We start from the raw sequence: 22,845 nt of genomic DNA, 5'->3' as shown, positions 1-22,845 counted from the left end.
CTCAATTGCTGACACAGCTTAAATTAACACAGTTTAACAGCACCTGCTATACCACTTCACAGCTGTAAAACTAGGTCATGATATTTACTCTGGCCTTTAAAGAGATACACATCTTGTGAAACGATAATGAACCTTAATATTTAAAGAAACCATTCAACCATTTGCCTCATATTTAGGGGGGGAAAGTCCTACGCAATTTACAAAGATTTAAAAACATAAAATAGAATAATAGAATTATTGGGAGGAACCTCCAGGGGCCATCTAGTCCATCCCCTCCAATGTGGGAACCCAGTCAGATGAGTGGAGTAATAATAATAATAATAATAATAATAATGGCTGTTCTTGGTGGCACCAGCCGGATCCCGCTGGGAACAGCTTGCCATACTCACCTGACTCTCAGCCTAACCTATTTTACATGGTTGCTATATGAGAATAAAATAGCCTTGGCCTAGTAAACCTGAAGGAGCACCTCCACCCCCATCGTTCTGCCCAGACACTGAGGTCCAGCTCCTAGGGCCTTCTGGCAGTTCCCTCACTGTGAGAAGCCAAGTTACAAGGAACCAGGCAGAGGGCCTTCTCGGTAGTGGCGCCTGCCCTGTGGAATGCCCTGCCATCAGATGTCAAAGAGAAAAAGAACTACCAGACTTTTAGAAGACATCTGAAGGCTGCCCTGTTTAGGGAAGCTTTTAATGTTTGATGCATTACTGTATTTTAATATTCTGTTGGAAGCTGCCCAGAGTGGCTGGGGAAACCCAGCCAGATGGGCGGGGTATAAATAAAAAAATATATTATTATATTATACTAAAATGGGTTGGAGAAGTCTGCTCACCACCTTGAGCTCCTTGGGCTAAAACTGCAATAAATAAATATGTAAGGGGCTTTCTTTTTTAAAAAAAAGCCTTGCAGACAGCATCTACTCAGCCTTCTAAGCGGTTTGTGGCAGAGTGGCTCCACACAGTGCAGCCAGTGCATGTTTACTCAGAAGTAAGCCCCGCTGAGTTCAGTGGGACTTACTTCCCAATATGCACGCTTTGGGTGTTGCTAAACTATTGCAACGGGGCTGCGGGGGGAGTTCTGATCTTCTGCATTGTGTCTTTATTGACAGGAGGGAATTAGTAAAGGCTTCAAAAATAACCCGAAATCTGAACTGTAGACAAAAGGGCTTTTGCTGCTTAGACTCAGAGCAAGCGGTTTAAATCATAGCGATAGGTAGAAAAGTTCAAGAGGTAGAGTGGGAGCCACACTTCCGGATTCCATTTAGAAGCCTCCCTTGCGGGGCAAGCAGAAAAACATGGCACTTGGAGGAATCCCAGATCTTTTTAGACCAGTGCTTCTCAACCTGTGGGGTCCCCAGATGTTGTTGGACTACAACTCCCATCATCCCTGAGCTCTGGCCTTGCTAGCTAGGGGTGATGGGAATTGTAGTCCAACCATTCTATGGTATTTATGAGGATTGGTTGCCCTTTTTTGGGAGGGGGTTTCTTTATGCACTTTCGAACCGGAAGTATGTGACAGTTTTGCGCCTTAGCCCCTTGGGAGAATTTCCTCTCTGGAGAGATTTCAATAGGCTGCAAGCGGAGGGCGGAGCCAAGGGCTCGTGGGCGGGGCTCGTTGCCTGGGAAACAGAGGGGAGGGGCTGTAAACAACTTTCCAGCCACCCGTTCTGGGCCAGCAGAGGGAGGAGGCGAGATGGTGAGAGGGGGAAGGGGGCAGAGGCAGCCCCATTGGTTTGCAAAGACCCATTTCCACCCCGCTTGCACCCACATCAAAATTGGGGGGGGGGAGGAGTGGGTTGTGTCATTAGCATAAATCTGCATACCCAAATTAGGTGCGAGTCAAATAAACATGTGGAAACCTTAGTGCAATTTCCATCTCCTCCTCATCTGCCCTTTGCAAAATGCTTTAAAGAATCCTTTTGACAAATTGGCTTCAGTATGTTTTATTTTCTGCAAAACACATAATTATGCATGCTTTAAATTCTTCAGAAGTAGCAAAAATGTAATTCGTTTAAACCTGGGGCAGCCCTGCTGCTACTGATAGGGTTGTGAAAATCTGGACACAAAAGTTGTTGAGCTTTTTGAGCAATGTTTAAGGAAATTCGCCTTCCGACATGGGCTGACAAATGTCCATTTCCCCAGACATTTCAGCGATTTCCAACCAGACATTGTTTCCAGCAGCCAAATCTCTGCTATGTCCAGGAAATTCCAGACATAGGGCAACCCTAGCTGCCACCCCCCACAGTATATATGTATATATATTTCCAGTTTTGACTATTTGTTTATGATACCTGCTTTCTTCTGACTTTCTCTCTTCTTTTGCCTTGCAACGTTTAGGGTCCAAAAAAGAAAAAGGTAGGTAGGTTGCTAGTTAGGTAGGTAGTCTAGTAGATCAGCTGCGTATTATTGACACAACTGCATATAGTTACAACAGCCCAGATGCCAAGTATTGATATTGTATGCTTAATATTATTTCAAGTTTGTATCCTGCTTTTCTGCAAGAAATTATATTAAACGCTGCTTGTACGGTCACTTGGCAGAATCAATAAGATATATATTGTTAGTGAATAATATATTTCAGTTCAAGAACTGTTTGGTTAAAGGTTGTGGTTATTATTTATAAGGTGGCAATTATTTATATCAGCTTTCCCCAAGCTGGTGCCCTCCAAGTGTTGATGAACTACAATTCCCATCATCCCTGAAGAGTGGCTGCACTGGCTGGGGCTGATGGGAATTAGAGTCCAAAACATCTGGAAGGCATCAGGTTGAGAGAGGCTGGCTTTACATGATAGTTGGCCATGCTGGCTGGGACTTATGGGATGTTCTCCCTCCCTTGGTTATAATTAGCATTTTTTTAAAAGGTTCATTGCCAACTACCTTAACTGGTCACCCTGTCCCTAAATACTTGGCCTAGAATCACAGAAGCACAGACTTGTACAGTTGGATGGGACCACAAGGGTCATATTGTCCAAACCCCTGCAATCTTTTGCCCAATGTGGGGCTCGGACCCATGACCCTGAGATTAAGAGTCTCATGCTCTACTGACTGAGCTATAGCTCCCAATGCAATACAGTCTTTGCTTTTCATCCAAACTGCTAATGTTAGGTCCTCCATCCAAACCACCCGCCGCTCCTAGCTAGGAGAGATATGCAGAAGCTCTGGGTCTTAGACACTCCACATTGTTTCACTGGAATTCATCCTGACATTCTATATCTATATGTGTCAACTGCTATGCTCGTAATGGAGATTGTTCTGCTGCAGTCCTGCTTCCAGTCTTCTTCATCCTGCACTGCTGTGAGCTAAGCCCTGGTTTGGCTTCACTCCTCCAGGCAAACCTGTAAACCATGGGTAGGCAAACCTGTAAACCATGGTTAGGCAAACTAAGGACCGGGGGCTGGATCCAGCCCAAATGCCTTCTAAATCCAGCCCGCGGACGGTCCAGGAATCAGCGTGTTTTTACATGAGTAGAATGTGTCCTTTTATTTAAAATGCATCTCTGGGTTATTTGTGGGGTATAGGAATTCATTCATTCCCCCCCCCCCATAAAAAAAAAATAGTCCGGCTGAGGGACAGTGGACTGGCCCCCTGCTGAAAAAGTTTGCTGACCCCTGCTGTAAACCATAGAACAAACCTTGGTTACAGCTCATGGCTTGTCTGGAATGCGACAAACCACAAGCCTTGGTTTGGATGGTATACTAAGGCAAATCGTAGCTTCCTAAACAGCAGAAGAGCAGCACCAGGAACTAGAGCAGCAGCAAAGCAGCAGTGATCTCCCTTTGTCCGCAGCCTCGTTTGTCCGCACGAAAGCCTTATTTTGGCTCTGTGCCATGTACAAACCAACTCTGTAACTAGACATGTGTGTTTCGGTAATGGACAGGGAAACCGCTGCCTCCTTTTCCTAATAAATTCCTCCTATTTTGTTCAGTAAAGCTTGTTAAATAGATGGTTTTCAAACAGTGCTCCTGGTAACCGTAGAAGTACCTTTCAAGTTAAATTTTTAGGCAAAACTGTTTGCAATATTGCAATATAGATAAACTGTATTCCACAAATAAATATCCTTACCCCAACATTGGGAATAAAGTAGTTGAGCCCCAATTGTGCTGCCGACACACTCTCTCTCTGCCTCTCTCTCTGTCCTTTCCCCCCTAAAAAAATATTTAGGGGTGCTCTCCGTTTGACTCAAGAAAATCACCATTTTGTATTTCAAATTGGGGAAAATAAATACAGTAAATGGACAAAAGTACAAAGATTCACAAAATGTTTAGGGTTTGCATCTCCCTGCTTTCCCCTCAGAAAAAAAATCACTGAGAAGTAGTAATATATGGGTTTCCCTCTCTTTTTAAAATTCAGTCAGCTGGTGGTAAAAAGAAGCTTACCAAAGCTGAAAAGATGAGGCTGCTGAGAGAAGAAGAGGAGAGAAGACTTCTGGAGGAAGGTAGGGCGCATTTCGCACCGTGTTCCCTTGTTAAATTGGTGGAGTAAGAAGGCAGGAAGCTATCCTTCTGAGAGTCAGTGTGGTGTAGTGGTTAAGAGCAGTGGATTCGTAATCTGGGGAACCGGGTTCGCGTCTCCACTCCTCCACATGCAGCTGCTGGGTGACCTTGGGCCAGTCACACTTCTCTGAAGTCTCTCAGCCCCACTCACCTCACAGAGTGTTTGTTGTGGGGGAGAAAGGGAAAGGAGATTGTTAGCCGCTTTGAGACTCCTTAAGGGGAGTGAAAGGCGGGATATCAAGTCCAAACTCCTCTTCTTCTTCTTCTTCTTCTTCTTCTTCTTCTTCTTCTGGATATTTGGCTTCATTGCCTTTCTCATCCCGCAGCCGGTGCCTTGTGCTAAGTCTTCATGTGCTGACACAGTCGGTGTTTGCAACAGTTTGCTCGCATTATTAAACTCCTTTCCGTCTCACTGTTGACAATCTCTGTTTCCCCCCTTTTCTTCAGAACAGGCTCGAGTCCGTGCCGAGCTAGAGGAAGCTGCGCGACTCGAAAAGGAAAGGATTGAACGAGAGAAGACGGAACGACTGGAGGCCAAGGTTAGTTCACACGCAGAGAAAGTTAGAAATCGCCTTCGGTTGAGTCTGACCATTTGTCCATCTGTTGTCTGCACTGTCTGGTGGTGACAACGGAGGGACATTCCTAGCTCTGCCTGAGATATTGAACCTTGGATATTGTTCATGAGAGACTGGTGAGCTGCAGTTTCCCCAGGCTTTGCTTCCGAGTGGCTGTGGTTGGTACCAGGATAACAGGATGATGGTTTTCATGGGATGCGAATAAGGCTGCACAGGCACCAGGCTTGCAGACTCCCCCTTTCCTGTTGTCTGGCTCTAAGGGGTAGGTACATGTCATGGCACTGTCAGGCAAGGAATGTCCAGAGGAAGGAATTACCATAACTCTTCATTGTCCTGAACACCCTTCAGAAACTGGGTTTTGCCCCTCAAGCCCTTCTAAGTCTGGGGTTAGGCCAGGCAAAAGCTACAGTCAGGCAAAGAATCATAGACACCGAGAGACAACAGGACTGCTCAAAGTGCCCCAACTATAAAATTGGAGAAATTGAGAGATATATAGCCACACCAGCAGCATATCTCTTCTTTCTCGTATCCAAAAATGCAAGAAGGGCTTTTATACTCGCCAGAAGCTCAGCTCTGCCCTCACCAGTCCTGGAAGGAGCCTTTTAAAAAGTCCCATATGCTCAGAGACTTTGCTCCTGTTCATTGGGGGATATAGGAAACCCAGAGCACTTGTTCTTTAGACGTCCCTTTTATGAAGAGGCACGTAGTGAGACCATTGATCCCCTGCTGGTGAGGCTTGCTGACCTCCCAGAAAAGCAAAAATTCGACCTTTTCCTGTTAGGCAAAGATCATAAGACGACCCGGATGGTCGCCAGATTCTGTGTACAGATCTGTAGGTGCAGACCATCTCCTGACTCAAACTAGTTCGTCAAGAAAATCCCCAAATGCAGTTCCATGGGTGACTCTGGGTCATCTGGCTGCGGAAGCTTATCTTAAAGTCTTAAGTGTCTATACACTTATTGCATTTATAAATTTTAAATTTATTGTTGTACATTGCTTTAAATGTTTGTTTTCCTTCTGGATTGTACCCTCAAGTGTGTTTTATAAGCTGGTCTCCGACCGTAATAAATTATCTATCTATCTATCATCTATCTCCTCATTGCCAGAAGTACAAGTTAGGGACAGTCATGTCCATCCTTCTTATGTCTCTCAGCTACTCCTAGGTGTGTCCCCGATGAGGCAGGTGCAGCAATAGAGAGACCCCACCCCAGACCTTGGCTTATGTATCTTCCCCACCAGAGCTGCACACAAGCAGGTGAAGACTATGCCTGCGTGTAACCTGCCTCTGCTCCTCCCTCTTCAGCCCTCTCCTGGTCCTGGGAGATAGCGGAGCAGCAGGAGGAGATGTGGAAGCACCTGGCTCCACACCAGCCTGACTTCTCTCTCCCTCCTCCTGCACCTGTTCCTCATTCTCCAATCCTGAAGCTTCTCCTGCCTCTAGCTCTCGTCTCCTGGCTGTTGCAGGCTCCCCCAGTTTACGGATCCTTCCTTCCAAGTCAGTCTCCAACCTTTTCAGTACCTCACCTCCAGCCAGTCCCTGGCAATACACTTCCAATGATGGCTTTAGAACAGCTCTGTATCACACCAGGGATTGCCAACCTTTTTGGACCTGGGACCACATGTGCAAACTGAAGAAGCTGTCATGGGCCCCACGCCCAGCCCTTCCTGGCGACCAAGCACATGAAGCAGCCTAGCGCTTGTTTTGGGCCTAATGTAATGGGTTGAGGGAGCATTGCAGGTACCGCCAAGGCCAAGAGCCAGGAGTGATGGGAGTTGTAGTCCAGTAACAGTCACAGGACCATCTGTTCCCCATCCTTAAGGCAGTGGATTGCTGAATAAATAGCTCTTCGGACAGGTGCTCCTTATCATGCAGGTCAAAATAAAACCAACCTGGTTATGTTCCATGCAGGATCAAGAACGCAGAGGGATTGAACTTTCTGAAATTCATGTTCTGGAGGAAAACTTTCTGACCGCGGCCCAGTGGAAGTCGAAATACAGAGCTCTCGCTCAGGTATAATAATAATAATAATAATAAAATTTATTTATACCCCACCCTCCCTGGGCAGAGCGGGGCTCAGGGCGGCTAACACCAGTAAAATTACAGTAAAAACATAATAGGAAAAAAACAACAATTTAAAATACAGGTTAAAATGCAATTTAAAATGCAGCCTCATTTTAAAAGTAGCCCATAGATCAAAACCATAAGGGGAGGGAAACATTAGGGTCAGACTGAGTCCAAACCAAAGGCCAGGTGGAACAGCCCTAGTCTCTTGTGACAGAGCGTCCCACCAGATCGGGGCCACGGCCGAAAAAGCCCTGGCTCTGGCTGAGACCAATCTAACCACCTTGCGACCTGGGACCTCCACGGTGTTGTCATTTGTGGACCTTAAGGTCCTCTGTGGGGCATGCCAGGAGAGGCATGTGGGTCCTAGGCAGCATAGGGCTTTAAAGCTCAAAACCAGCACCTTAAACCTGACCCTGTACTCCACCGGGAGCCAGTGCAGTTGGTAAAGCACTGGATGAATGTGATCTGGCAGCAAGGACCCCATAAGGAGCCTTGGTGTGGCATTCTGCACCCGCTGGAGTTTCTGGGTCAGTTTCAAGGGCAGTCCTGCATAGAGCGAGTTAGAATAATCAAACCTGGAGGTGACCGTCGCGTGGGTCATAGTGGCTAGGTCAGGGTGAGAAAGGTAAGGGGCCAACTGCTTAATACGGCGGATACATGGGTCTTGAATCACATAGTGTTAATAGCCATAGAATACTTCAGCTCTGGTTTCCTTAAGAAAAGATAATGGAACCAAAAGTGAAATTTTAAATGCTGGAGATGCCATGCAGCCTCCTATTAATAATATATGTTTATAACAGCAGTGGAAATGGTCAGTCGCCTCAAATCTGGGAGACCATAAAACGCATTTCTCCAGTTGCCTTGAAACTCCCTATTAATTGATTTCTTCTTTACGCCACAGTGAGTGTTTTGTGTCTTATTTCCTCCCAGTGGAACCACTACACAGGCTGCGATGGGAGCCCAGACCCAACCATCCCCCAGGATATCAATACTTTCATGAGCTTGTGGAAAGAAGACCCACATAACGACATCCAGCTTGTTATTGCGAAGGGCAACCAGGTGCTGGAAGTAAGTCTCTGTCATTTGGGAGAAAAGGCTTCCAAATAACACCTTAAGAAGTTCCTCCTGCATCAGGCCCATGGTTCATCTAGCCTAGCACCCTGTTCTCACAGGGGCTGAACTGTGGGAAACCAGCAAGCAGGATTCGAACGCAAGACTGTCCTCCTTTCCCCTGTGCTTTCTAGCAGCTGGCATTCAGAAGCATTGCCACGCCAGATGTGGAGGCAGAATATAGCCACCATGGTTGTGGTAGTAGTAGTAGTAGTAATAATAATAATAATAGTAGTAGTAGTAATAATAAATTGTACCCTGTCCATCTCACTGGGTTTCCCTAGCCCTCTTCTCTTTCCTTGGTTGGCATGGTGTGCCGTGATGCATGAAGGTTTGGAACCAGACTTTGTCAAGTTTAGAGTAGACTCACTGGTTTCAATGTATACCTGAAGTATACCTGAAGGAGCGTCTCCACCCCCATAGTTCTGCCCAGACACTGAGGTCCAGCTCCGAGGGCCTTCTGGCGGTTCCCTCCCTGCTGGAAGCCAAGTTACAGGGAACCAGGCAGAGGGCCTTCTGGGTAGTGGCACCTGCCCTGTGGCCCTCCCACCAGATGTCAAAGAGAAAAAACAACTACCAGACTTTTAGAAGGCATCTGAAGGCAGCCCTGTTTAGGGAAGTTTTTGATGTTTAATAAGTGGTTGTATTTTAATATTCTGCTCAGAGTGGCTGGGGAAACCCAGCCAGATGGGTGGGGTATAAATAAATTATTAAATAAATATTATAATTTATAAATAATAATAATAATAATAATAATTTTATTGAGTCTATTCTACACGTAACTGAAGCCAACCTATGGATTTTGCCCTGTGTGCCCCTGATTCTATGGGATTTACTTCAACATGTGAGTGGCAGGGGCGTAGCCAGAATCTTTTAGTTGGGGGGCGGGGGCAGGCCTTTTGTTGCGGGCGACAAAACTTCAGTTTGCTATGTATTTTTATTGATTGGCTGCACCCATGGTCAGGGGTGACCCTGGTGGTGGGGGACTGGATATGGGGGCAGGGTTAAAGTGAATCCAGCCAAGACTGAAGTTGAAACTTCAAAGAAGAAGTGTTAGCACACCTTGCGATTGAGGGTGGAAAGGGGATTCTGATTTTCCCGGGATAGCAAAACCACCCCCTCTCTCTTCTGCCTCGATCTCTAGCATGCAGAATATTGAATTCCTAGAATCATAGAATCATAGAGTTGGAAGAGACCACAATGGCCATCGAGTCCAACCCCCTGCCAAGCAGGAAACACCATCAGAGCACTCCTGACATATGGTTGTCAAGCCTCTGCTTAAAGACCTCCAAAGAAGGAGACTCCACCACACTCCTTGGCAGCAAATTCCACTGTCAAAGAGCTCTTACTGTCAGGAAGTTCTTCCTAATGTTTAGGTGGAATCTTCTTTCTTGTAGTTTGGATCCATTGCTCTGTGTCCGCTTCTCTGGAGCAGCAGAAAACAACCTTTCTCCCTCCTCTATGTGACATCCTTTTATATATTTGAACATGGCTATCATATCACCCCTTAACCTCCTCTTCTCCAGGCTAAACATGCCCAGCTCCCTTAGCCGTTCCTCATAAGGCATCGTTTCCAGGCCTTTGACCATTTTGGTTGCCCTCCTCTGGACACGTTCCAGTTTGTCAGTGTCCTTCTTGAACTGTGGTGCCCAGAACCGGACACAGTACTCCAGGTGAGGTCTGACCAGAGCAGAATATAGTGGCACTATTACTTCCTTTGATCTAGATGCTCTACTCCTATTGATGCAGCCCAGAATTGCATTGGCTGTTTATCTTATTATCAACTGACAGAGGAAGTTTAAATGTCTCCTAGCTAATCGAGAAGTTGGAATTTTTCATCATGGACACTCCTTTCCACGAGCTCTCTGCGAAGCACGTCGCGCAGTACACGGAAACCATCCAGCAACTGCAGTCTCTCCTTCACGACAAATACAACGCAGCCACAGAACAAATGCTGAGGGTAAACAGATGCTGGTATTATTTCAGATCCTTGAGGCGTTGCCTAGAGGTTGCCTGTTTACTACTGGTGGGACAGCCAGGGGGTTGTGAAAGCAGTGGAGCTGCATTCTTGGGCTTGCTGATCGGAAGGTTGGCGGTTCGAATCCCCGCGACGGGGTGAGCTCCTGTTGCTCGGTCCCAGCTCCTGCCAACCTAGCAGTTCGAAAGCACGCCAGTGCAAGTAGATAAATGGGTACCATTGCGGCGGGAAGGTAAAGGGCATTTCCGTGTGCTCTGGCTTCCGTCACGGTGTTCCGTTGTGCCAGAAGCGGTTTAGTCATGCTGGCCACATGACCCAGAAAGCTGTCTGTGGGCAAACGCTGGCTCCCTCTGCCTGAAAGTGAGATGAGCGCCACAACCCAATAGTCGCCTTTGACTGGACTTAACCGTCCAGGGGTCCTTTACCTTTTTAGGAGGCCAGATTGCCTCCACCGGTACATTTGCACTGTGTAGACCTCCCTGCCACCTCCCTGCTCCTGGAAGCTGCATGTTTTCACTTCCTGGGAGGTCAGGTAAGCTGCCTCCAGCCCACCTTCCGCTAGAGCAGCCTTTCTCAACCTGTGGGTCCCCAGATGTTGTTGAACTACAACTCCCATCACCCCTAGCTAGCAAGGCCAGAGCTCAGGGATAATGGGAGTTGCAGTCCAACAACATCTGGGGACCCACAGGTTGAGAACTGCTGCGCTAGAGTCTTGAGGGCTGATGCACACATTATGGCTTGTTTGGTTTGAACTAGACCTAAAATGTAATGTATGTATGGGCACAAGAGTTTAGAAACCTGTATTATCATATGGGCAATACATATCGTAGACCGGATTGGCTGCAGATACTTGCCAGTTATACCTTGGTTTGCAAACTTGGTTTTGCTCCACCTAATGTGTTGAAAGTACCCCAAAGTAATTGGTGTTAGCACATAGAATCGTAGAACTGTAGAGTTTCTGCAATGCAGGAATAGTGCACCCACAGCCGTTCCTGGGAGGGCTCGAACCACCGACTTTCTGGCTAACAGCCGGACGCACTGACCCTTTGCACCACAATGACAGGAAGAAAAATGGGTGGGATCGTTTGCAAGGATCCTGAGAATATGTCAGTTAGGATTCTGGGAGAGTTTATGGCTTTTCTTCCTGCAAGAATGCACTGAGATATTTTCACTCCCGATTCTCTTTCCATGGAGACAGCTCCCATTGGTCATTCCAATGCTCTCAAGAAGGGTCTGTGTGCATCACTGATTTGTGCGGCCAGCCTCAATTCTCTCCGTTTCAATGTTCTGTGCAGGAAGCCAGCAGCTATGCAGAATCCGAAAGCGGGAACATGGAGGTTGTCATTAAGGAGCAGAATGTTACATTGTGCATTTGGGCAAATCTCAAGAAAGTTCCAAAGTAAGCGTTTGAAGAGGAGAGGGGGCTTGTTGAAGAGCTTTCCTTTTCGCCTGGGAGCCATGATAACACAGTCTGGTCCCATGTCCTGGTCAGGTAACATTTGACATATTGATCAAGTGGAGTCGCTAGATGATGGTTCCAGGACACAGGTGGCGCTGTGGGTTAACCACAGAGCCTAGGACTTGCCGGTCAGAAGGTCGGCGGTTCGAATCCCCGCGACGGGGTGAGCTCCCATTGCTCGGTCCCTGCTCCTGCCAACCTAGCAGTTCGAAAGCACGTCAAAGTGCAAGTAGATAAACAGGTACCACTCTGGCGGGAAGGTAAACGGCGTTTCCATGCGCTGCTCTGGTTCGCCAGAAGCGGCTTAGTCAGGCTGGCCACATGACCCGGAAGCTGTACGCTGGCTCCCTCAGCCAATAAAGTGAGATGAGCGCCGCAACCCCAGAGTTGGCCACGACTGGACCTAATGGTCAGGGGTCCCTTTACCTTTACCGTAGTCCAACCTCTTTTGTTAAGGCTGGATGCTCTCTGTTTCAAGCATCTCTCCATGGCCCAGCCTTTCTTTGAAAGCTCTCCAAGGAAAAGATTCCGCAAGATTTCTAAGCACAAAACCCTGTTGCAGAACTCTCCTTAGGGCAGTCCCTTAGCTGCAATGACAGGGCTGCATGCCAGCCTGTTGGAATTCTGGACCAGCTGCTTTGTCAGTCTTGAGAGCCAGTGTGGTGTAGTGGTTAAGAGCAGTAGTCTTGTAATCTGGGGAACCGGGTTTGAGTCTCCGCTCCTCCACATGCAGCTGCTGGGTGACCTTGGGCTAGTCACACTTCTTTGAAGTCTCTCAGCCCCACTTACCTCACAGAGTGTTTGTTGTGGGGGAGGAAGGGAAAGGAGAATGTTAGCTGCTTTGAGACTCCTTAAGGGGAGTGAAAGGCGGGATATCAAATCCAAACTCTTCTTCTTCTCTTCTTCTTGCCGATCTCCCCCGCCTCAGGTGGGCTGTTAAAATTTGAAGAACATTTTTAAAAACTACACCAACCTTTTTGCATTTATCTATTCGTTCATCCATCCCTTGTTAACTAGTCATTCATTCATCCATTCCTTTAATAATAAATTTTTATTTATACCCTGCCCTTCCTGGTTCAGATAACAGGGCTCAGGGCAGCTAACAACAAATTTAAAACACTTCATTGATGCAACGAAAAACAGCATAAAATACAGTATAAAACGTGAATAACAATAAATTCAGAATTCAAAAATCAATTTAGGGGGAAGGGCTAGCTGGCTAAATTAGTCCTATTTGGGCCAGCAAGGAGACCAGGGGAGAATTAGCTGTGGGATTCCAGAGCGGGTAATCTTCATAAAAAGGGCAGGGGGAGGGAAGGAAGGGGAATAAAAGATCAGGCTAAGTTCAAATTGAAAGCCAGGCGGAATAGCTCTGTCTTACAGGCCCTGCGGAAGGAGGTTAAATCCTGCAGGGCCCTGGTCTCATGGGACAGAGCATTCCACCAGGTCGGAGCCATCACTGAGAAGGCCCTGGCCCTGGTGGAGGATAATCTGACTTCCTTAGGGCCCGGGACCTCTAAACTATGAGGAGAGGTAGTCCCGTAAATACGAGGGCCCTAAGCCACAAAGGGCTACACTAAGAATTAGTGCTACACTGAGAACTGGAAGTGCAGAGGTTTCTTTTTTTTCTGTTTAAAATTTTATTAATTTTCAAGAAACAGGATATAAGCATGAATATAACACTATCAAAAGAATTGGTTCCTCCCCTCCCCCAGTACAGAAGACTAATACATCAAATTTCCCCATAAATCTGGTGGGTGCCAGTCATTGGGGTGTTCATTTGAATACTTCATAAAGGGAAGCCATATTTCAGCATATTTCTGTGTCCAGGGCAGCTGTCTATGAGCTCCATCTGGTATGCAGGCTGAGACCCTATCTGCCTGCAGACTGTCTTGCCAGAGTGGTGCATGCTCTAGTTATCTCCCGCTTAGACTACTGCAATGCGCTCTACGTGGGGCTACCTTTGAAGGTGACCTGGAAACTACAACTAATCCAGAATGTGGCAGCTAGACTGGTGACTGGGAGTGGCCACCGAGACCACATAACACCGGTCTTGAAAGACCTACACTGGCTCCCAGTACGTTTCCAAGCACGATTCAAAGTGTTGGTGCTGTCCATTAAAGCCCTAAACGGCCTCGGCCCAGTATACCTGAAGGAGCGTCTCCACCCCCATTGTTCAGCCTGAACACTGAGGTCCAGTGGTGAGGGCCTTCTGGCGGTTCCCTCACTGCAAGAAGCAAAGTGGAGGAACCAGGTGGAGGGCCTTCTTGGTAGTGGTGCCCGCCCTGTGGAACGCCCTCCCATCAGATGTCAAGGAAATTAACAACTACCTGACTTTTAGAAGACATCTGAAGGCAGCCCTGTTTAGGGAAGCTTTTAATATTTGATGAATTACTGTATTTAAATATTTCGTTGGAAGCCGCCCAGAGTGGCTGGGGAAGCCCAGCAACATGGGCGGGGTATAAATAATAAATTATTATTATTATTATTATTATTATTTGAACGAAAGAAAGAGAGCATGCTACTGTTTAGATGTGAAAGTTTTTATTCTTCTTTTCCCCCTCCCTCTAATGAGATCCATGGCGTTCAGATTCCCCCCTCTCTTTTCTGTGCTGTTTGTCTTTTTTAAATAAACACAATTCAGTTTTCCTTTACATATTCATGAAAAGTATAAAAAACGGAAAATAAACTGGCATGTAAGTAAATGTATCATATATAAAATAACAAATTGTAACTATGCGATGTTTGTATTCATAGGAGATTTACAAAATAGATGGGGGAAAGATATTGAGATGGGTCAGAGTTTGTAAGAACGTTCTTGTGGTGCACAATTGTGTCTGCATTCTTCGCAACCAGGTTCCGCAGCCAGATCTTTTACGACGACCAGAGGGAGCCGTGGAACGGCTTTGAGCTCCCGAAGGCGCTGGCCATTTGCGATGTGGCGGTGCGCATCTTGCACACCCATTACGACCATTTGTCCCCTTTCCGGACTTTCCCTAGCGAGCCCCCAAAGCTGGAGATGCCACCGATCAAAACGGTGAAATCCGTGAGTAGCGCGGCCAAGAAAGGGAAAAAGGGCCGTAAGGTGGTAGGAGAAGTTAGTCAGGAAAGCAAGACAGAACATCTAAAGGTAAGGGTTGGCTGAGGGGGAAGAAGGCATCATAGTGTAGTAGATTGATAAGACATAGTGTAATACAGTGGTGCCCCGCAAGACGAATGCCTCGCAAGACGGAAAACCCGCAAGACGAAAGGGTTTTCCATTTTGGAGGCGCTTCGCAAGACAAATTTCCCTATGGGCTTGCTTCGCAAGACGAAAATGACGAAATTTTTTGAGTTTTTTTCCCCGCTCTCCAACCCCTTTTTCTGAAGCGCTAAGCTGCTAATAGCCTTTTAGCAGCTAAACCGCTAATCCCTTAAGCCTTAAAAAGCCGTTAATAGCCCTTAAACTGCCAATAGCGCTAATAGCGCTAATCCGCTAATGGGCTTGCTTCGCAAGACGAAAAAACCGCAAGACGAAAAGACTCGCGGAACGGATTCTTTTCGTCTTGCGAGGCACCACTGTAGATTGATAAGAGACAAGAGTTACAAAGCAAATTGCCTCTGTAGTAGAAATGTACGGTTGTTTCCATTGTGGCATTTCACTCACACAGCAGGGACTTCCCCTTCCTCTCTGCTTCTGTGCATCCCAAAAATCTATCCCTGAGGTCGTCCCAAGCCTCTGTGGCCGATTTTACCTCAAGTTTCGCCTCTCTCCACATGAACCTACCCATACCCTGAGATCATCTTCTGAGGCCCTCCTTCGTGTGCCTCCTCTGTGAGAGGTCCGGAGGGTGGCAACATGAGAACAGGGCCTTTTCTGCAGTGGCTCCCCATTTGTGGGAAGCTCTCCCACAAAGCTGCTCCTGCAGGCCAATCAGGTTGCTGATTCACTTCATCCAGAAGCCTGATTGGCTGCTCCTGCAGGCCAATCAGGTTGCTGATTCACTTTTACCTGGAGCAGGATTGGGTGGCTCCTGCGGACCAATCAGACTGCTGCATTCTGGATCCTACTGTTCTAGGATTCAGCTCAGTACATAACAATTTTGCTATGGCTAATAGCCATGGATAGACCTGTCCTATGTGAATTAGCCTTGCCCCCCACTTTTAAAGCCATTTAAGCTAAGAGTTATCATCACGTCTTCGCTTTTGCATTGCGTAAAGAAATCCTTTATTTTGTATGCCCTGAACTTCCTGCCATTAAATTTCATTGGATAACCCTGCGTGGTAATATTACACAGTGGAGTAGGTACTGGCACTGGGAGATTCTGCCCCCCCCCCACTTTTGGGGATGTGTAATAAAGGGGGAACATTTTGCCAACTGGTTTCCACAGTTGTCCAAGAGATATTCTGTACCCTTAGATCTTCTGTTGTAACTATGTAAAAGAGCACACAAGAGTAAACCAACGAGATCAGGCTCTATATTTCATGAGTCTAGATGGAATACCTGGCTTACGCCAAGGTGTGTGTGTGTGTGAGAGAGAGAAATCAGATGAATAAATTCGATTTAATGAGGAAGTTAAATACTGTTAAACTAGAGGCTCTCTTTAAGGAGGGAGAGAGGTTTAGCAGAAGTATTTGTGAGTGGAACCTGGTATCTTGCATCAAAGGAGAGCTGGGAATTTCAGGGCAGGGAACTGATCGTGTGCACCTACGTGGACATGAAATTAAGGTATTCAAGGAAAATTCAAAAGCTTTAAACAAAATGAAGAACACGTCAGATACCAGCTGAAGTACCTGCAGCCTTTTCGTTTCATTGACATCTATCTATAATATTTATTTTTTTGCCCTGTAGTGGTAAAATGGTTTATTTTTTATATAAAAGATTTTTAAAAATAGTTCATAGAATCATAGAATCATAGAGTTGGAAGAGACCACAAGGGTCATCGAGTCCAACCTCCTGCCAAGCAGGAAACACCATCAGAGCACTCCTGACATATGGTTGTCAAGCCTCTGCTTAAAGACCTCCAAAGAAGGAGACTCCACCACACTCCTTGGCAGCAAATTCCACTGTCGGACAGCTCTTACTGTCAGGAAGTTCTTCCTAATGTTTAGGTGGAATCTTCTTTCTTGTAGTTTGGATCCATTGCTCCGTGTCCGCTTCTCTGGAGCAGCAGAAAACAACCTTTCTCCCTCCTCTATGTGACATCCTTTTATATATTTGAACATGGCTATCCTATCACCCCTTAACCTCCTCTTCTCCAGGCTAAACATGCCCAGCTCCCTTAGCCGTTCCTCATAAGGCATCGTTTCCAGGCCTTTGAAATATGGATGTTCTTTAAATATGGATGTTCTTAATATTTTGGGCATGTAGATTGTGTATTGGTAATCTGCACTAGTAAAGTTTATCTGAAAACGACTGCAGAGATGAAGTCAAGACCCTAGCCCTCATTTTGCCCTGAGAAGTTTCCCATCCACAGTTTCCCTAACAAAGGGTTTAGCAGGTCAGCATCTGCAGCAGGGTGTTTGTTTATTGTTTTCAGAGTGCCTTGCATAATTCCTCCATCTCAGAAACAAAGAGCACCAGCGAAGAGGAGGGGAGTGCGAACAAAGTTTTTGACAAGAGGTCCAGCATCTTGAAATCTGTTTCCAGAGGTACTCAGTCAAATTTCTGTGCGCTGACTGTTGAATAATGGCGTCGGTTTAAAGCAGGGATGAGGATGTAGTCAAAGAATCATAGAACCATAGAGCTGGAGGGTCAACTAGTCAAAATCCCCTGCAATGCAGGAGTCTTTTGTCCCATGTGGGGCTCAAACCCACGACCCTGAGATTAAAAGTCTCATGCTCTACCAACTGAGCTGTCCCAGGACTGGCCCATGTGTTGCTGCACTCCAGCTCCCCATCGTCCCTGGCATCTGTAGACATGATAATATAATAATTTATTATTTATACCCTGCCCATCTGGCTGGGTTTCCCCAGCCACTCTGGGCGGCTTCCAACAAAGTATTAAAAGACAGTAGTCTGTTAAACATTAAAAGCTTCCCTAAAGAGGGCTGCCTTCAGATGTCTTCTAAAAGTCTGGTAGTTGCTCTTCTCTTTGACATCTCGTGGGAGGGTGTTCCACAGGGCGGGTGCCACAACCGAGAAGGCCCTCTGCCTGGTTCCCTGTTATAACAAGTAAATATAGAGTGGTGGTTTGTCTTCCACAGCCACTCTGGGCAGCTTCCAACAAAGTATTAAAATCTGTTAAATATTAAAAACTTAAAGTCTGTTAAAAATTTAAAGTCTGTTAAATATTAAAAACTTCCCTAAACAGGGCTGCCTTCAGATGTCTTTTAAAGATAAGATAGCTGCTTATTTCCTTCAAATCTGAAGGAAGGGCGTTCCACAGGGCGGGGGCGCCACTACTGAGAAGGCCGTCTGCCTGGTTCCCTGTAACTTGGCTTCTCGTAGTGAGGGAACCGCCAGAAGGCCCTCAGAGCTGGACCCCAGTGTTCAGGCTGAACGATGGGGGTGGAGACGCTCCTTCAGGTATACTGAGCCGAGGCTGTTCAGCACCAACACTTTGAATTGTGCTTGGAAATGTACTGAGAGCCAACGTAGCTCTTTCAGGACCAGTGTTATGTGGTCTCGGTGGCCACTCCCAGTCACCAGTCTAGCTGCCGCATTCTGGGTTAATTGCAGTTTCCGGGCGCATTGCAGTAGTCCAAGCGGGAGATAACTAGAGCATGCACCACTCTGGCAAGACAGTCTGTGTGCAGGTACGGTCTCAGCCTGCGTACCAGATGATATTTAACGTATCAATTAAATATACTTTGACCCCAGGAGATGGTGTCCCTGTGGAACACCCCCCCCCACTTCACATGTCAAGCAGATAATGAACTACACAACTTTTAGAAGACATCTAAAGGCATCCGTGTATTGGGAAGTTTTTAATGCTTGATGTTTTACTATGTTTTTATATATGCTGCCCAAAGTAGCTGGAAAAATCCTACCAGATGGACAGGGTATTAATAATAATAATAATGATGATGATGATGATGATGATGATGATGTTTGCCTTTTTAACTCAGTCATTGCAGCTGATAATTTTTGATACAATCGTACCTCGGTTCTCAAACGATCGAAAACCAGAAGTGGGTGTTCCTGTTTTCAAACATTCTTTCGGAAGCCCAACGTCTGACGGGGCTTCCGTGGCTTCTGATTGGCTACAGGAGCTTCCGGCAGCCAATCAGAAGCCACATTTTGGAAGTCGAACGTTTCGGAAGTCAAACGGACTTCCAGAACAGATTCCGTTCGACTTCCGAGGTACGACTGTATCTGGAATATATTTACTGATACTTTGCAGTCAGTGTTTTTGTCAATGTATCGTGCCAAACTTGGCCAGTGTTTGTTCTCCGCTCTGTGATTTCTGCATTGCAGGGGGTTCGACTCGATGACCCTTTGGGATCCCTTCTGATTCTACAATTCTAGGATTCTATTTGTATATAAAGCCTGAATCAATTTGGGACTCAAAAAATAAATAAATTAGGGGTCAGCAAACTTTTTCAGCAGGGGGCCGGTCCACTGTCCCTCAGACCTTGTGGGGGGCTGGACTATATATATATTTTTTTTGGGGGGGGGGGGAATGAATGAATTCCTATGCCCCACAAATAACCCAGAGATGCATTTTAAATAAAAGGACACATTCTACTCATGTAAAAACACCAGGCAGGCCCCACAAATAACCCAGAGATGATTTTAAATAAATGGACACATTCTACTCATGTAAAAACACGCTGATTCCCAGACCGTCCGTGGGCCGGATTTAGAAGGTGATTGGGCCAGATCCAGCCCCCGGGCCTTAGTTTGCCTAGACAGTTTGAGTAAGGTCAGTAATAAAAGGTCTTTCCATTAACACGTCCTCCCTGTAGCTATTACAGATTATAGCCAAAGGCTAACTTGCCACAAATAGAAGGGTATTTACAGTGTACTTTATTTTGTGCTGACTCACTCCCACAAGTTTGCTGACTCACGCTTGACCAGCTGCAGGGGCAAGCACACCCAAATTAACCCTTCCTTGTCCTTTTTCTCTGCCTGCATAAACTTGCATACATTAACAGTGGGTGGGGTTTTCCTCCCGCAGTTCACATCTCATCCCTGCGGATCATCGGCACCAGCGAATCCGAACCTTTGGAAGAGCACGTTGTGGATTTGAACCAGTTCATGCCGGTGGGCGGCGTTTACCATTTCGATGCCCTGAAGCTCCCGCCTCAAGCCAAACTCGTCAAAGGCTGGACCATGGTGGAAGTGAGTTTCCATCTTAAGAGGAAATGAGTAGAATTGTGCTTTGCTTGCTGAAAGTGCCCTTCTCACCTGGACACTGGGTTGTTGGGGGTGGAAGGCAAGGGAGAAGATCCATGAGGACTAGGTAAAGGGACCCCTGACCATTAGGTCCAGTCGTGGCTGACTCTGGGGTTGCGGTGCTCATCTCGCTTTATTAGCCGAGGGAGCTGGCGTACAGCTTCCGGTCATGTGGCCAGCATGACTAAGCCACTTCTGGCAAACCAGCGCAGCGCATGGAAACACCGTTTACCTTCCCGCCGGAGCGGTACCTATTTATCTACTTGCACTTTGATGTGCTTTCGAACTGCTAGGTTGGCAGGAGCAGGGACCAAGCAACGGGAACTCACCCCGTCGCAGGGATTTGAACCGCCAACCTTCTGATCGGCTCTGTGGTTTAACCCACAGCACCACCCGCGTCCCTCCATGAGGACCAGTAACTTCCAATGTGCTAATGGATCAAACATTGCTCCGCAGGTCTCTAGACACCCTTCTCATGTTTTATTGGCACACTTGGAATCTAGAAAAAGGGATTTCCCCTTAATATTTCTCCTCAGTCCTCTTCTCTGACATCTGCCATGCTCCTGTTAGCCAGTACACTGCTCTCTGAGCAGCAAGCCAGGTGGGCAGGTGGAGTAATGAGTTCAAGGTACTGGTGTTCAACTTCCTATACAGCTTGGGACCAGGATGCCGAAAAGATGGTCTCCTGTACTCTGCAGGAGCAGAAATCTTCCAGATGCCACCTTATCAGAAGGTCTGTTGTGCCCAATGTAGGAACTTGGCCTTTAACTTGGTGGCCCCTTACCCTTTGAAACTCCCTCCCACGATGTATCAGACAGGCTCCATCTTTGTTGTTGCCATTTCAAGGCCCGTTGGAAACCTTCCTTTTTAATCAGCCTTTTAAGTGGAGATTTTTAAAATCTCCTTTGGTATCTGCATTGGATTTGAAATTCATTGTTTTAAATGAGATTTTTCTTTTAAAAAACGTGTTTATATATGAAGGATTTGTTTATATATATATATGCCTTTTATTGTGGATTTCACAGTTCTGTTATCGTGAAGCGGCTTCACGGGAAGCGATTCATAAATGAAATTTGGCAGAGGAGGAAAATTCAGGTTCTTCTCCAGCTTAAGTTTTGATCTTGATGCTTGATGTGTAACTTCAAAAAGAAGAAATCTGAATGATCACATTTTGTACTTTGGCATGTGCACTAACGTACAAATTGTAATATAAGATGCAGCCCAAAGACTGAGAATTCTTAGTGGCTCACATCAACAGACAGCTGAGGGCTGGGGGTCAAGTGGCAGAGAATCAGAAAATTATAAAGGTGCAGTTTTGGGATTAAGGTTTTAAGATTGCGCTGTTACAGTTTTTGTGTAGACAGCAGCCAACTTTTTTGTGTAGACAGCAGCCAACTGTTGAAGTTACACATCAAGTTTTGATCTGGAGGAAAAAAAAAACTTGTTTTGAGCTATAGATCCTCACATCAAGCATTGGACCCTACTTAAACTCAAATGGATTTAAAAGTTAACTCACAATCTTTACTGGAGATTCAATTCTCAAGGGGCAGGTTTTATGTCTTTTTGGGAACAGTCCAGTTATAGCACATTTCCCAAAATCATTATTAAGTATCGAATCAATAGATTGTTATGATGTACTTCAGGAACTGTTGGTGACTCTTCAGGCTACTGAAATTCATACTTCCAAGCCAGTAAATTTATTCAGTTGCTTGGGAATGCGAATCAGAAGTGAGCCCGACTCACTGGGTGAAATAGGTCCATTTTCCAGACCGCAATGATGTTTCATGCTGCAAAATCAAAGACAACTGTAGACGACTGAGTGATTCTTAACAAACACGGCTGTTGCGTCTTCTCTGCTACTTGCCAAAGGTGCTGGACACAGGCTTGGAGATCTATCCCTACGAGGCAACATGTGACGAAAACGAGGATCCTTCTTCCGTGACTGTAGGGCTCACAGTCCGACTGCTTGACAGCGTGATCTATTTCGAAGAGCCTCTGATTGCAAGATGGGATGCCAAAGGTCTGATACGTCCATAAGCGAATGATGCAACCAGTTGCTCAATTCCAGCCTTTTATCTACCTGGTGACGCCAATGGAGGGGTAGAGCGTTTGCAGGGGGAGAACTGGCGGATCGGGATTGCTTAACCCTTTCTCGCTCCGTCAGTTCTCCTCTGCCACTCTTTCTCCATACAATTATTTTTTACCTCCAGCTGCTGCCTTGCAGGTTACAAATAGGCCTCTGTGTGTGTGTGTGTGTGTGTGTGTAGAAATCAGCATGAGTTGCACACCTCCAAGAAAAGGGTTAAGCACCTCCTGCCCACCTCCCCACCAGAACCCCAAATGATACCCAGAGTGAAGATGATAGACAGCTAGAACCTCTGTCTACACTTTGCAGTGTGTTTGAATGCCTTGCTAAAAGGCTAGAAACAAATACAGTGGTACCTCGGTGTCAGGGAACTGCCATCGGAGCTGGAGGTGGAGAGGAGGCTCCAGAGGGATGGCGGAGAGGGTCCCAGTAGGGAGAGAGGTAGCCCATCCGCTGGGGAAGGAAATCAGCGTAACACCAGTGGAGAAGGGGGCAGATGGGGGAATCGGAGAGGTGGCTCCAGGACTCCTCAACGGAGACCAGCGGAGAGGGCACGGGTACTCCGCTGCCCACACCCTCCCTGCGCAGAAGACTTCCGCGCAGGCAAAGTAGGAGGAGACTGGGCGTCAAACAGCTTCTATGCTGGAAGAGGTTCAAGAAACGCCCACTGACGGATTCTGCCAGCGACTGAGGCAGCCACGGAACTTGAGGCTGTCCAGACAGAAAGGGTTCAACCAGGCAACCTAGCCAGGAGTAACAGCAAC

General features: G+C 46.6%; 1 protein-coding gene across 5 annotated transcripts in view; it reads left to right on the top strand.

Moving 5' to 3' along the window:
- Nucleotides 1-1,580: 1,580 nt before the first annotated feature.
- Nucleotides 1,581-22,845, top strand: part of DNAI7 (dynein axonemal intermediate chain 7) — a 29,520-nt gene continuing 8,255 nt past the window's right edge. The window contains exons 1-12 of one of the 5 annotated variants that reach the window (XM_083402028.1): nt 1,581-1,692; nt 2,334-2,351; nt 4,347-4,431; nt 4,937-5,028; nt 6,974-7,075; nt 8,060-8,197; nt 10,053-10,199; nt 11,513-11,616; nt 14,533-14,722; nt 17,196-17,307; nt 19,778-19,941; nt 21,865-22,015. In XM_083402028.1, the coding sequence (XP_083258154.1) occupies nt 1,690-1,692; nt 2,334-2,351; nt 4,347-4,431; nt 4,937-5,028; nt 6,974-7,075; nt 8,060-8,197; nt 10,053-10,199; nt 11,513-11,616; nt 14,533-14,722; nt 17,196-17,307; nt 19,778-19,941; nt 21,865-22,015 (1,306 nt within the window). In that variant the 5' untranslated portion in view covers nt 1,581-1,689. Of the gene's footprint in view, nt 1,693-2,333; nt 2,356-4,346; nt 4,432-4,936; nt 5,029-6,973; nt 7,076-8,059; nt 8,198-10,052; nt 10,200-11,512; nt 11,617-14,532; nt 14,807-17,195; nt 17,308-19,777; nt 19,942-21,864; nt 22,016-22,845 lie in introns of all 5 variants that reach the window. The other 4 variants (XM_083402025.1, XM_083402027.1, XM_083402029.1 and 1 more) reach the window with 4 other exon arrangements.

Source organism: Podarcis tiliguerta (assembly GCF_965153285.1).
Source record: "Podarcis tiliguerta genome assembly, chromosome: 10".
Lineage (NCBI taxonomy): Eukaryota > Metazoa > Chordata > Lepidosauria > Squamata > Lacertidae > Podarcis > Podarcis tiliguerta.
This window is presented reverse-complemented; position numbering and strand designations above follow the sequence as displayed.